Here is a 14,904-nt window from a genome sequence, read left to right as displayed (position 1 = left end):
AGTTCCAGAGCAGCATGCTTCGTCATGCTGCCACTTATCCCTCATCAATAAAGGCGGGGTGCATAATGAGAGTGAGGTGACGGGGTTTCTGAGATCGGCATGCGTCCCCATCCGAAGTACATCAACTCGGGATAAGTCTGATTCATGATTTGGGCTTGTTGATGCAGCTGTTCGGCAAACTCTGGGGAACACTGCAGGAGTAGAGTGACACCATCCGGATTGAATAGATCGGGTGGTAGCGAGTTGAGGACCCCAGATTGAACTTCTTGAAGAACCCAATCCGGGAATACCAAGGTTGAGATTGTGGGGAGAGGGTCAAAGGGATTCAATGATTGCTATGGAATGGAAGTGCAATGAGCTACCCCAGTTTGAGCCTCATGGTCTTGCGTCGACTTACTGGTCGAGTAGTGAAGTTGACTATCTGAGACAAGAACACACCTGCGAGATATACTTGATCTGGCTGAAGTGAAGAGACGTAGGGATTGAAGGTGTACCCTGAAGGGAGTGGGTTGAAAGGCATTTCACCGTAGTCATAGTGATACATTGGTCGATCAGACTGCGGCGGCAAGGAACGTGGTGGGACAAGCTTTCGGGAACCAAAACACATGTCAGAGCAATGGAAGCGTACGAATACGGACGCACCGTATGGCTGAGTATGGAACCAAGAATAATTAGCGGTGTTGCATTCATCTTCGTGTACCGTCTCATAGTGAAGAGATTTGTCTGTTGATGATGATCATCATTTGTGTATGTGTTGACAGAAGAAGCAGACACAGCATCAACACGACCTTGAGGCGACCTCCCAAATTCGTGGCTATGACGGCTTTAAACGACTTCATGTATGTATTCGTGGGTTCCATCACATTGTTCCTCACGGTGCAACAAGTGGAATCAGCGAGCTCTACCCTAGAAACATGCCATTGATTCTACAGCACGCTGCAGTCAATATATATATATTGTTATACGTTTTTCTTTTTCGCAGGCTGTTCTACAAGTGGCAAATTGTGGGGACAAGTGCCACTTTCACCATCTTTACGTTTCTATTGCACTTCTTCTTACGCTGTAGACTTGGTAAAATTGACCTGTTCTCTACGTCACGTGGTTCTTAAGTTATCCTTTCAATATAAGAAGAACATCTGGACCTTCCTGCATTAGCTCCACAGCATCAAGGGGTTTTGAGCCTCACCAATCGTGCGTGTGAGACCATTGGGCCCCGATGATCACGCAAGAAGATTTATCACAAAGTGGATTAGAAGGACAGGAACTTACTGTTATTGATGGATGTGTATTCATACTCCACAGGTCTGCTCGCTGCTCTCAAAGGAGGATATTTCTACAACCGTGAATGACGCTAGGAGTACCTGCATCTTCCATTCTGTATCTTGCAAGCTATAAATACCAGAACACCCTTTCAAAGGCAATCTGTTGCATTTGTTCCTCTTATATATTCATTTTGCCGTCAAGAAGTCCATCCCGCCGAGGACAAGCCTGAAGTTCACAATGTCATCCAAGCCAGATACTGAGAGAACAGCTACGGTCACTGTAAATACCTCCGGTCAACCAACCACGAGGTACAAAGATCATAGTTACGTCGAGGGCTATTTCTCCAACGGATCTATAGGATGCGCGCACGAAAGCTGCCTAAGAGATCCAAACAGGTGACTTTACGATCTTGCTGTCCATCCTTCCACCAGTCTAAGAATCCGTCTACGAATGCCATGGTCATCATAATGGTGGTTACTGCTAAAGACTCCATGGGGCGGTACTTTAGTCTTCGAATCGTCCGAGACGGTCCAACACAAGATAATTATATTTAAAGATCCTGTGAGCTGAATAAGATGAGCGAACCCACTACGGAGGCAGTGACAGGAGGATTACAACTCAGAGATGATGGCACTATGGGTACAAAGGCCCGATTCGTGTCGGGTATGTCTGTGCACCGCATCACTGGTGCAGACAAAGACGAAGTTGGGATCTATTGGCAAAACAAGTGAAGTACCTTGCCCAGCTATGTAATCGGGTGGGGCAAGAAACATGAATGATATCTATTCTGATCGTTGTGTGCAGTCGCTTCATCATTTACTCAAAAGGCAAAGTATCAATCCATCATGTCTTACCTCGCCTACCGGGAGCACGCTTCCAGGCTCATATTCGCTCGATATACATGGTACTGTGCCTCTCAAGGTCAGCAGGTTAGGAGACTGCCACCCTGAAGCTCAAGTCTGATTCACATGGCTGCCCGATATCATTCAGCGTAGCATGAAGAACAGCATACGTCATGTTTTGTACATCCTTTATATCCGTGAGAAGTTGATATATGACAATGACAGCACAGGGCTAATTCCCTTTCAAGCTTAGGAGAACCATTAGTCAGCTCCGTTACCTTCACGGAGCCTCTGCCGCAACACGACCACCCAATATAATGGTGGAACTGGCCTCACACTGTTCACAATGGTACCTCATTGCTCCAATTTTGGCTGTTTAAGCAATGACTACAGCAGAGTCAAATGTCATGCCTCAAGATACCGAACAGTCAAAACAGTCACAAAAGAGTGGCACATCGGATGGATTCAAGCACCACTTGGCACTTCATACTTACTCTGATGGATCTTCAGGCTGTGGTCATGATGATTGTGCCAGTGCACCTTCAAGGTAAGCCATCTTCCGACCAGATCGTTCCCACAGGTATGGCATGGTTGGCTGGCTCACTCTTCTATTCTGTATCAAAGCTGCCGATGCATTTTTGACACCCAAACGAGAAAGTATATCTTTGTTCTGGCTTCCGAACTCGACCAAAGTCCTTCAACAGTGGTGGGCGACAGCAACACAAAGACAATTAGTAGCCACATCGGGAGATAGGAAAACTTGCGGAACATCCTTTTTCACCAAATTCGTGTATCATTTCCATAACACAGAGTGAAACAGGGTGATATGCTGTCGATGAATTATGGTTCTCGTACATCTGCTGAAGCCAAAGGCATCTCTCCCTGTACATCAAAGAAGGATATGTCCCTGCGATTCCTTCCAAATGAGTTGACCTCTCTTACTCAATTTAGCATGGCATCAGAGAGCAGTGCATCACTAAATCTCCTGTTCACACGCACCCTGGTCTCCAAATTGCTCCACGGCAAGGGCGATGCTAGTATGCGTTCATCCTGCCCACATCTAAGACATGCATTAGATGGTTGGCGCGAAGGAGTGGAATTATTACCGGAACTTCCCTCCCCCTTCGGTCTCGATCTCACTCTGGCATACGCCCAATAGTCCCTAAGAAACGAGTATCCCTGTCGGTTTCTATTGGCAAAATCACACGGGTAAATGAAACAAGGCATCACCTGCACTACAAGCAGTACAAGGACTATCGTGTTGTGCGTTTTGGCGAATTGTACTGCGCACTCGTTATTGTTGCAGATGCATATACCGTTTGGCAGATCCTAGTGTAAATTGGCTTTGGCCTGGCCCCTTCTTATCAATGCACGGATTAGGTTTCAGTACCAATCAATACATACATATAGTTTTTTCTAATTCCACACAGTACGCTGGAGGCAATCTGTCCCCTACCAAGACTAAGACCGACCCGAATCACTGCAGGTTCTATTCCTCTCCAGATCTGAGAAATCTCCTTTCTTCTTTCCAAGAAAGGTAGTGACAAGTGAGTCGACTCAAGCTTCTTCTTGGGTTACAGAATGCATCTCCAAAATTGTCTGTTCAGATATTCTCCTGTTACATATTATATATATACGTTTGTCAGATTTCAGTCTGCACTGAAAGCTTTTTCATACAACGCAATTTGTTAAAAATCAAGCATCCGATGCACTGAATTATCCACCAATTTCCATATGAGAAACAGAAACAGAAAACATGACCGACGTGTCCAATCTCAGAAAGACCATAGACCTCTTTCCCGGAGATCTATGTGTCGAGATCCGAAAATCTCTCAAGAGATTCGTTGTTTTCGGATGTCAAATTGCCATCATTCGAGAGATTAATGGTGAAGTCGAACCTTTGGGTGTATCTTATCCGATGGGTACCATTGATGGGAAAACGGATGTAGTGGGAGAGGTGAGCTCCATCGAGATTGCGAAATGCCAGTCCTTTGCCATTTTCGCCACTTCTTGATACTTCGGTTTGGATGAATACCGTACTTACCTATTCTTTTTCTTTTCCGCCTTTCCCCTTTTCCCCTTTCATTTTTCACTCCCTACAGGACTCATTGTAATGTACTGAGACCTCCAATAGGATATATTCCCACTTGGCCGATCGACCCTGTTCATCTCCCTTGTAGCAATGCACAAAGCACTTGAATCAAAGGGATAAGATGTGAATACACCCCTCAAAGAAGTCGTACCCGAACTGAATATAGAGGATGGAGGTCTATCCGGAATTAGAAGCTGCATCGACGTGTTGAACTCCAAGGGTCATTCGTTCATGCTGAGTTCCTTCATAGCTCAAATTCCATTGCAACCCTCAATTCTGCCAATTGTGCGATCATATTCTTATTGAAGATCATCGAAAAAGCTCAAAAATAGGCTTGGTCAAAGGGACTTACGATTGCGTAGAAGTGTATGAGATGGCATCAGAAGATGATCAGTTCGGGAATCTGACTGTGATAATGAAAGGGCATAAGACCAAATTTATCGTTCTTTACAAGAAGAGTGATGAGAAACAAGGTGGAGAAAAAGAAGATCTCGTGGCTTGGTTGAAACCGAGGTTGATCGAGCATTTCTCAAATTTTGTCCTCTCACAATTGGGGTCTGAAAGTCAAAATCATTCTCATTCGTGCGTATATGCAATGCAAATTGCAAATCCCGAATTGTTTATCCCAGACTCTCCGAAAATACTGACCGATTTCTTCTGGACTTGTCGACGCTTGATCAGCTTACAACGCCATTGCGTGTGAACTCGGTTTGTTTCGGTCGTCCGTCATTATATATCATTACTTCTCGTTCGATTTTGTACACAGTTCACTCCCATCGTTATCTTATGGTAATCTCACAGGTCGACTTGATCAATAATCTTCCTCATCATCCTCGATCGCAATCGTATCATCACCTTCTTCTCGTTCATCCTCCCTCCTTTTCTCTCTTCGGGCAAATTCGTCCGCACGCTTTTGTAAAGCAGGATTGGGCTACAACATTCAGACACATCAGCGCGCTCGTTTTATCTTCTTTCCTGTCCCAATGTCAGCACTAACCTTTAGATCATTCTTATCTAATACAGCCGAACATCCCGTCACAGGACATTTCGCAGGTCTTCTCGATTTACGAGCACTATCGACTAGATCTCTAATGGCTGCTCCGGAATAATTATGTCCACATTTATTACTAAGGCAAATATTATCCACTTTCAGCTGTGTGTCAGACTGCACCGCGGGGAGAGGTATAGACACTCACCTGGTAGTGGCATCTTCAAACAGGACCAAAGTGATAGGACATCTGTAATTCTGGGTAACACCACCAACATCGAAATCATCGTCATCTGATTCATCATCTGGTCCCTTCTCTAGCCACTGTGAGACCGGTGGACATGCTGTCGTATGGTTGACTTCCTACAAAATCGTTGGAAATCAGAATCAACTTGGCTCGGCCGTATTAGTCTTTTCAGAAGCCTCACCCATAGAGCAGAACGGAAGTCGGCATACTCCTTCGAATTCTTATCTGCGGTCAAGTGTTCACATGTCAGTCCCTTGAACTACTCGTGGTCAAATTCGTACTCACATTTCGCCCTTTTCGATTTACCCAGATATTCAGTCTCCCTCGGAATTGATAATTGTTCGTAAGACGATTCGATATTCGACTATATCCGGGAAAGCGTTCTGATCAATAACAATTATGACGATTGAGTACCAATAATTTGATACGCTCACTCACATATTCTTCACCTGCTCTAAGCTGATTTATGATATCTTCCAACACTCCGATTTTTATAGTAAGCAATTCTCGTTGATCCAAAGCTTTGAAGAATGAATTTTCGACTTCGTCTATTGACTGTAGATTTAGGATATGAGCTATGATTGCCATGATTGTAACATGTGACAAAGAGGGATAGCTTACAGGTTCATCCTGCTGTGAATCTTCCAGAGCGATAGCAGTCTCCTTGACAATCTCCAACCCTTCTTCTATTCGGGATATGACCTCTTTCAGTTTGTCCATCGTCGTTCGTAACTACATGGAACACCAGATGGTCAGCTTATCAGCCGACATCGAGCCTCATTTAGCTGATTGGCACAATGTACCTACCAGAGGGATAGCCGAATGAGTACTCTTGGAGATGCTTCGATTCTCGAACGTCTCTTTTGTCCATCCTTCCTCTTCAATCATGCCGTCCTCCGCATCCACCTCGGGCGATGTCCGAGGCGGGACAGACCTGCGAGATGGACCCGCTTCTGGAGCGTCTTCTGATGATATTCGGACTGGCATACTGTTGTTGAGAGTTGAAGTTCACGAAGTGATCATATGTCAGTGTGAATGAATAACAGTGAGACAATAGCAGATACCTCTCAGAGGTACCTTATTTCACGCGGGGCAATATCGATTTTACATGTAATGATTGATTTGATTCCGTTGGCGTTGAAAAGTTGACGCGTCCCACACGCGACTAGATGAGTGATCTTCCTGACATTGACTAGGGTTGACTCATCCACTTTTGATCGTTGCTCAAGTCGTTTGTTCTTCCTCATCTCACATCCTTCTTTTTCCTTTCCTTCTCACATTCAGATCTCTTGACCGCCACTGCCTCTCAACACCAGCAAACATGTCAAGTCCACTTACAGCAGGCTTTTGCGAGTTGGTGTTCAACTCGGCCGACGCTCCTGAAGGGGTCACCCCCACCCTCCAGGTGTTGAGCGTCAAAAAGATCAACGCTCCCGGCGCTTCCGGACAAGACAGATACAGGTGAGTTCAGCTGGCCGAAGAATGGGGACGAGCCATGTCTGAAGCTGACTCATACGATGCATCGCAGGCTCATCCTATCAGATGGAAAACACTTTATCCAAGCTATGATTGCCACCCAGCTCAATGGGATGGTCGAATCGAAAGAGATAGATAGAAACGTATTGATCAAATTGACAGGATATGTCACGAATGCAGTACAAGGTAGAAAGTGAGCTTCTTCTTTCTCGTCCATCTTACATGCGAATGTAGCTCATTTATGGTGTTCTTACAGGCTCGTGATCATCCTTCAACTGGAAACTGTACCATGGAACGGAGAGAAAATCGGTAATCCCACCAACATTGAACAACAACAGCAACAAGGCAATCAATCTACATCCACATCAGCTGCTCCAGCGCCAGTACCCAAACAGGAAGTCGGCGGATTTCAAGCTAGACAACAATCGGCTGCTGGAAGAGGTGGTGCTCAAGCTAGGGCAGGTGCAGGTGGAAGAGGAAAAGCTGAAGTCGGCCCATTATATCCGATTGAAGGATTGAGTCCCTACCAAAACAAGTGAGGAACACGCTGAAGGATAGCTGACGAGGTGTGTTGGCAGCTGATGCATTGACTGCTCTTTAGATGGACCATCAAAGCTCGTGTCACCCAGAAGTCGGATATCAAACATTATTCAAATCAACGAGGTGAAGGGAAGTTGTTCAGCGTCACCTTCATGGACGAGACTGTGAGTCGTACGGTAGACACTCGCATCACAGATGGAAGGATGCTAGCTGATCGTGATGAATAGGGAGAGATCAGAGCTACAGGATTCAACGAGGCTGTAGATAACTTCTACAATTTACTTGAAGAAGGAAAGGTAAGCTTGTTAGGTCTGAGGTGTATACAGGCATCTGGCTGACTTAGGTGATTAGGTATTCTTCATTTCAAGGGCTCGTATTAACATCGCCAAGAAGCAGTTCAGCAACGTCAATAACGAGTATGAGATCATGTTTGAGAATCAAACGGAAATCGAACCTGTTAGTCTACGTAACGGCACTTTTCGTCCGGGGAAATTAGCTGACAATCCTGCTTAGTGCGATGATGATACCGTTCCTCAAGTCAAGTACAACTTTAAGGGAATCGATCAGCTAGGAGATGTGCAAAAGGACGAATTGTGTGGTAAGTCGATACACAAGCCGATTGGTGGGTCTCCACTCACAAACAGTATCGCAGATGTCATCGGGATAGTAAAGGAAGTAGGTGAAATGGGAGAAATAACATCAAAAGCTACCAACAAACCTGTAAGTTGGATCATCGCTCATTTTGACCTGTGTGATTTATGTGTTGATCAAGTTGATTAATTATGATACTTCAATAGTTCGCCAAACGAGATATCCAACTAGTCGATTCTTCCGGTCACAGTGTCCGACTTACCCTGTGGGGCAAACAAGCCGATACATTCAAAGCAGACGATCAACCTGTCGTTGCTTTCAAGGGTGTCAAAGTTGGTGATTTCGGTGGTAGATCGTTATCGATGTTCAGCTCTGCGACAATGTCCATCAATCCTGATATTCCTGAAGCTCACCAACTGAGGGGATGGTGAGTTAACGGTCATGACTTCCTCACATTGTTCTCATTCGGTATCAGTCGGGTAATCAATGACTAATGGTTATACTTGATAGGTTCGACGCGGAAGGCCGAAACACCCAATTCCAACAATACACCAACGCCATGAATAACACTTCCGGAGCAGGTGGAGCAGGTGCGGGAGTCGGCGCCAAACCATCTGAACTCAAGACTATCGGAGAAGCTAAGGATGAAGGATTGGGAATGTCTGAAAAGACAGATTATTTCACCACTTCAGCGACTATCGCTTTTGTTAAACAGGAGACTTTCAGTTATCCAGCTTGTGCGAACCCAGAGGGTTGTAATAAGAAAGTGGTAGATGATGGTTCGGGTTGGCACTGTGAGAAATGTGATAGAAAATGGGATGCACCTATTCATCGGTGAGTGTGCATGCAAATGAAATGGCTAGTTTTAGGCTGACAATCTGCTTATCACAGATATATCCTCTCGATGAACGTAATGGATCATACTGGATCATTCTGGATTACAGCGTTCAACGAGCAAGCTGAACAAATCATGGATATCAGTGCCAACGAGTTGATGAGATTAAAGGTGAGCTCGATTGGTAGCCGTGTTGGCATTTACCTGTAGCTGATCATGAGGTTTGTATAGGACGAAGGAAGTGATGTGAATTCGTATTTCCAGAAAGCTACCGGTCAAACACTCACTTTCCAAATGATGGCTAAACAAGATTCCTTCAATGTGAGTCACTCAGCGGATTAGATCATATATTCTGGGATTTACTAGAGAAGAGAAAGGAGCAGGCTGACAAGTGTGTTATAATCGATGTAGGACCAACCTAGAGTCAGATATCAATGTAGGAAAGTAGCTCAACCGGATTACGCATCTGACAGTGCTCATTTGATCTCTTTGATCAACTCTATGAACGTATAGATGGATGAATGGTCAGGGTGAAGGAAGGCGAATCAGCGATCAGGTATCACTTGTGATTGGAAGAGTGGATTGTTGTCAAGAGATGATGATCGATGAATGATGGGTGATGATTTCTCTATGTATATTATTATATATCAATGTGAATTGTGAACACGAATGATGATCTCGATCGAACAATACAATACATGCAATACATGTGGTGTTGACGCCAACGATCTTGGCTAATAGGTATATGAGATAAGATATAATTCATGTCACTTCGTTTGTGTATTAGCGTATTGGAATGGGTATTCAACTAGAAGTAAGAAACATGGAAGAGAAACATACAAGTTGATATATGATAGAGAGAGATATGAATCAGAAAATGAAGCAGAGAAAAAAAAACCCACTTCTATCACTTCCAAGCGATACTAGAATATCATACCTTCCACCTCTCCATCCTCTCTCTTAGACTCTTTATAACTTGTTCATTAATCTGTTCTTGTACTTTTTTCTTTTCATCCTTTGACAATCTCTGTTCACCTTGATTCAACTCTTTCTCAACTCGTCCGGGAGTAAGATTGAAAGGGTTGAACAATATGGTTCGACCGTCAGAAAGCGATATATGAGATAATGGTTCTCCATTTTTATCTACTTCTCCTTCCTCCTTGTCATCATGATTGTGAGTATTGATATTTGCAGCGAGTGACTGACGAAATATCAATGATGGTCCTCTCTTCTTTTTCAATCTACTTGATGATGAAGTCGATTTCGATGAAGGCGTCTTGGAAGATAACATCTTAGCTTCGATCTCTTCCGGATTAGGCAGATCATCATCATCGTCATTTTCTTCCTCTTCCTCTTCTGAAGTGGAAGCTTCTTCCTGTTCTGATTGTGCACGAGAAGATGAAGTCGGCTTACTCCTCGTAGAGGATTTAGATAGAGGCGATGTGAGAGGTCTATTGGGATTGGATCGAGAGGCGAATAGAGGTGTGGGTGGTAAGGCAGGGTTGAAAATGTGATTTTGGGGTAGGGACTGGCACATTAATTGAGTGTCAGCTATAGGGCTATATCTAATAGGAGACTTGATCCGACAGTCACGTCGGACGGTGGTCTGCAGTGACTGCTATGATACTCACACTTGGTCCTTTAGATGTGGAAGGTGCGGCTACACTCTTGCCTTTCCTATTTGCTGCTGACGTAGTAGCTTTACTTCGTGTTGTAGATGAAGGTGCTTGAGCTTTGCGTGTAGAAGACGGTGTAGGAGCATCTCGACGAGCTATGAACACAATTGTTAGCTTAGCTGCACTGTTTCGTTCACATCATAGCATAGCTGGAAGATTCACTCACGATTCTTCTTTCCTCGTTCGGGTGAATTATCTGTGGTTGCAGTACCATTACGTTTCCTGTCATACATGCGCGAAAAGTCAGTACAGATAAAATTGTGATTCTTGTACATATCAGTAGAGGACCTCAAGACGATATGCGACGACTCCCTGGGATTTCCGGTATACTTCATTGGCATGATAAATGGAGATCAAAGGAAACAACCCTAAACTCACCTCTTCCCTTTGACAACCTCTTCCCTCTCTTTCTCCTCCTTCTCCTCCCTCACTTTTTCTTTCTTCTCGAAACTTTCCCTTCGTATCTTCTGCAACGTGCCTGCCCATCCACCGCCCCATTTCTTCTCCAATTCAGCTAAGGTCATACCCCTCAATTCCCTTGGGATAGAAAGGATCTCGGACTCTTCCCTCATTCTGAATGAGGCGAGGGTACGGGAGAGGATTGAGCGGAAGTAGAGTGTCTTGTCGGCCACTGATAACGCAGTTATTTCACAGGGGATGAAAGAAGGTATAGTGTATCGGATCGAGTAGTCCGGTGGTGAATCCAGCATGAATCAAATTATTTGAACAGGAAGAAGTGTCAGGTAAAGATCAGATCAGCCCATCCAGCTCATCTGAGATCGACGATCGGACTCACCCTCGATATCGAAGTTCGCCAACAAGCCCTGCTTCTCGACTTCACTATACATACTCTTACTCCTACTTTGCGGTGGGGGTGTTGACATCACTACGTTGGTAGGAGGGGCTCTGCGGGTTTTGGTAGACGCCATGGTGCCGTTGCTTCGGTGTCTTCAAGGAATATGTCAGATGTTACTCGTACCTTCTGTTGAATGAAATGCGTCGGATAGTTTTGGCGAAAGCAAGAGATGAATTAGATTGTTGTTGGATTTGGAAAGGGAGGCAGTAGATGTAAAGCAGAGTCAAACGTTTTCTATGTCCCAGAGATGTTAGTCGCGTGTTTACCTCTTCTTGTTTGGGCGAATCACCTCTTGGTTACGTAAGCATTCCTGTCACTTCACTCAATCAACCTCCACCCTATCAAGCTGATGAGTCGGACGTGTTTTGACTTTCTCAGATGCAGCTGCTATGCTGATGATCAGTTTATTTATGATAATTTCGCTGAAAAGCATCGATCAGTATGACGACGAGCATCACAGTAAGTAATGCGATCACTGCAAGGGATTGAATGAACGCTGACGCTGATATTCACTGGGCCCAACAGGACGCACGATATAATGTCCTTCACCACACACCCTCCTACACTTCGTCATTACTATTCGACGAACCACCCGAGACAGGTTGGTCGGTGATGCCAGGCTACGATGAAACTCTCAATATACCTGTCGAACTTGAACCACCGAGATTTGATGCGGATGAGACTCTTCCTAATCAGATACACCCTTCATACCCCTATGGTCGACCACTAAGTCTAGGAAAGAAATCAGGTGGAAGTAAAGGGAAGGGAGTAGGTAATCTGTTGGGTACGATTGGTATGGGTATGTCGATGGATCTGAGAGGTGGAGAATGGACTGGAGAAAGTGGGAGAACAGGGGATCAATGGCAGGAATGGGGGCTGGAAGAGGTGAAAAGCTCGGGTGAGGGAGGAAGGAGGGAAGTACCTCCCGGAATGGCTGTAAGTGATATCAATTTCGAGCGCGATATTGTGAAACTAGCCTCCCCAAGGTACCATCCACTTCATGCGTCTCGGGAGACTTTCGCGGGAAAGGTTACATACGATACCAATCATAAAGGCGTGACTGGACTACTGACTGACCCTGTATCCATATATGTAGGGAGCCAAACGACCGCCTTCTCCACCTTCACCATCTCTTCATCCAAACTCAATCCCACCGCCTCGTTCAATGCACCTACGCCGTCTGATCGAACGACAACAATCATCGCCTTCCTTACCGAACGAAGGGTTCGATGCACCAGTCCCGAATGAAACCTATGATGAACCTAGTTCACCTCAGCAACAACAGCAACAACAAAATCAGCCTATAGAACAGACGAGGAACAGTAGGAATGTGGTGGCTACAGGGAGTGAGAGGGAGAATGAAGATGATGATGGCAATGGGCAAGGAGGGAGTGAAGAGGACAGGATGGATGACGAGGAGGATTGATTGGTCTGAAATAGTGTACAGTCTGTACTTATCACTTTGTTGCTCATTGTATAATATGATATCGATTTCTTATGCATGGTTGACGACGCCAGGTCGTATGGCTATGCCACAGATCGGTTTGACAAGAGAACAACATAGAGCTCAGTCTTTTAAGCCATATAAAGTTTGAAGTTGAACGCTACGCCGTTCTCATCATGACAGGAGAAACGCATAGGAACGCAATCAGTGAAATTGGAACGATAGCCTATACGGTTCTTCAAACAACCACATAGGGTTTCCGCATGATCAAGTGATTTGTCTTCCCGGAGAAACGCATAGGAGTATATTTGGAACAATAGCAATGGGCTGTAAGCTGTTCTCTGTTCTATGGTGTATAACCAACCAGTAGGTAGCCTCTCTGAATCGGAGAACAGCATAGAGTCGATGTCATTAAATTGGAACGATCGACTATACGTTTCTCGAACACGGATGATCAAGGGCATTGGGTGGTATTCTTTACATTGAACGACATGCATGAAAGGACAGTATAATGTTGATTTATTCGATTCATGATGCATAAAATATCTGCTGCTCATGCTTTTCTCATAGTCCAACTGCTAATCGCACGCTCATCGGCACAACTGAGCTCGAACAGTCTCTTCTAGCCTGCCCTTGACCCTAGGCGCTATGGAACCGTTCAACGCTGCTGTCCAGGATGCAATTTGGATAGCTTGTTCGGACGACTTGGATGGTAGAGGGGATAAGATCGGGATAGGAGATGAAGGGAATCGAGGTGTGGATAGGGATTGGTGCGTTGATGATGTTTTACGAGCTAAAGGACAACCTGGTCAGCTTGTCTTTGATTGTGTGATTCAAGATATAGAAATGGCAGCTCACGATGACCCAAACCATTGATCATACTACTCTTGCTGGATTGCAACAACAAGGGGCTCTTACCGAACAGACCATTCTTGGAGTGATCGGCAACTTCGAACGTTAATTGTCGTTTAGGTAACATCACCCTTTTCTCTCTCGCATTCATTTTGGGTGTATCTCTTGATGCGCTCCTTCTATTGCCGGACCTGGCATTTCTCTGATTCTGACCTTGACCTTGACCTTGACCTTGACCTTGTCTACTGTTGGTCCGATTGTTTTCCCTTCTTTGTCTTCTAATCACATCAGGAGGTAAAGATGATCTGGAAGGTGATTCGCTAATCACATCCAACGATACATCTTTCAAAGATCCTTTTCGAGAGGTAGAAGTAGAAGTGGATGGACCGGAAGAGGTGAGATCTGAATTCTCGAAGAAGTTCGATTCTTCTTGGATGTTATTGATATCAAGCGTATCTTTGTTTTCATTAGACGGTCGAGGGTTCAAAGTGATTCTGGATTTGGTTTCATTACGCTATTGACGTTCAAAGCATGACATAAAGTCAGCACAATCGCTTCATGGATAGTCAACAATCTATCTCTCAAGGCTCAAGCCCTCTACAAATGAGAGCTCCTGACGTGGCTGTAACCCTCTTCTGACATTCGGCCACACAGCAGATACCAATATTCGATGAATAACTCACACCTTTCTTCGCCTGTTGCCTTTCAATTCTCACTCCAGAAGTTTCTTTGAATAGATCTTTCCTCACCGAAGGAGATATGTTAATCTTCAGATCCGTAGGTAATTGACGTTGTCTCCCGGGTTGAGTTTTGAATCCAAGAGCCTCAGCTGATTTCGGTTGAGGGGGTAATTCAGGTTCGTTGGAGTAGTACCTGGGTACCGAGGTGAACAAGGAGCGGGAGGTGATCCCATGTCGGGCTGAGCGAGAAATGAGGGATGTGGTTGGTCGTGACATCTTGAGGTATCAGTGCAGATGATATGATTACTACCTGTCTATTCTATCTTGTGTCTTGTTGAAAGTGTAATCCTACATATGTATGCACTTTTGTCAGCTACATGACAGGAAGGGTGGTTTCCGACTTTCTGGGATAAAATGGATTAAATCAACGGGTCGATGATTATTTTCCTTGTGAAATGCCACATTCATCTGTTCTTGCATCTAACATCGAATGTCGATTGCTTGCTGCTTGATTCCTGGAAA

General features: G+C 44.8%; 6 protein-coding genes across 6 annotated transcripts; 2 read left to right on the top strand and 4 right to left on the bottom strand.

Moving 5' to 3' along the window:
- Positions 1 to 44: 44 nt before the first annotated feature.
- Positions 45 to 520, bottom strand: V865_002849 (uncharacterized protein; the record flags this gene model as incomplete). Its single annotated transcript, XM_066226648.1, has 2 exons — positions 45 to 335; positions 398 to 520. 2 exons carry the CDS (start codon positions 518 to 520, stop codon positions 45 to 47), a joined length of 414 nt encoding a protein of 137 aa, XP_066082745.1.
- Positions 521 to 5,008: 4,488 nt separating this feature from the next.
- On the bottom strand, positions 5,009 to 6,419 carry V865_002848 (uncharacterized protein; the record flags this gene model as incomplete). Its single annotated transcript, XM_066226647.1, has 8 exons — positions 5,009 to 5,128; positions 5,195 to 5,324; positions 5,394 to 5,548; positions 5,614 to 5,657; positions 5,718 to 5,796; positions 5,871 to 5,987; positions 6,054 to 6,164; positions 6,240 to 6,419. 8 exons carry the CDS (start codon positions 6,417 to 6,419, stop codon positions 5,009 to 5,011), a joined length of 936 nt encoding a protein of 311 aa, XP_066082744.1.
- A 334-nt stretch (positions 6,420 to 6,753) lies between these two features.
- On the top strand, positions 6,754 to 9,387 carry V865_002847 (uncharacterized protein; the record flags this gene model as incomplete). The annotated part of the gene is made up of 13 exons (XM_066226646.1): positions 6,754 to 6,893; positions 6,961 to 7,101; positions 7,165 to 7,443; positions 7,510 to 7,612; positions 7,676 to 7,744; positions 7,800 to 7,904; positions 7,962 to 8,046; positions 8,101 to 8,168; positions 8,246 to 8,466; positions 8,550 to 8,873; positions 8,931 to 9,045; positions 9,106 to 9,195; positions 9,286 to 9,387. 13 exons carry the CDS (start codon positions 6,754 to 6,756, stop codon positions 9,385 to 9,387), a joined length of 1,842 nt encoding a protein of 613 aa, XP_066082743.1.
- A 418-nt stretch (positions 9,388 to 9,805) lies between these two features.
- V865_002846 (uncharacterized protein) lies at positions 9,806 to 11,479 on the bottom strand (the record flags this gene model as incomplete). The annotated part of the gene is made up of 5 exons (XM_066226645.1): positions 9,806 to 10,402; positions 10,506 to 10,645; positions 10,717 to 10,772; positions 10,929 to 11,181; positions 11,347 to 11,479. The coding sequence occupies 5 exons, from the start codon at positions 11,477 to 11,479 to the stop codon at positions 9,806 to 9,808; spliced, it is 1,179 nt and encodes a 392-aa protein (XP_066082742.1).
- A 368-nt stretch (positions 11,480 to 11,847) lies between these two features.
- Positions 11,848 to 12,832, top strand: V865_002845 (uncharacterized protein; the record flags this gene model as incomplete). The annotated part of the gene is made up of 3 exons (XM_066226644.1): positions 11,848 to 11,865; positions 11,932 to 12,342; positions 12,503 to 12,832. 3 exons carry the CDS (start codon positions 11,848 to 11,850, stop codon positions 12,830 to 12,832), a joined length of 759 nt encoding a protein of 252 aa, XP_066082741.1.
- Positions 12,833 to 13,440: 608 nt separating this feature from the next.
- Positions 13,441 to 14,658, bottom strand: V865_002844 (uncharacterized protein; the record flags this gene model as incomplete). The annotated part of the gene is made up of 3 exons (XM_066226643.1): positions 13,441 to 13,643; positions 13,709 to 14,216; positions 14,386 to 14,658. The coding sequence occupies 3 exons, from the start codon at positions 14,656 to 14,658 to the stop codon at positions 13,441 to 13,443; spliced, it is 984 nt and encodes a 327-aa protein (XP_066082740.1).
- Positions 14,659 to 14,904: the final 246 nt, after the last annotated feature.

This window comes from Kwoniella europaea, chromosome 1, assembly GCF_036810445.1.
Source record: "Kwoniella europaea PYCC6329 chromosome 1, complete sequence".
Lineage (NCBI taxonomy): Eukaryota > Fungi > Basidiomycota > Tremellomycetes > Tremellales > Cryptococcaceae > Kwoniella > Kwoniella europaea.
This window is presented reverse-complemented; position numbering and strand designations above follow the sequence as displayed.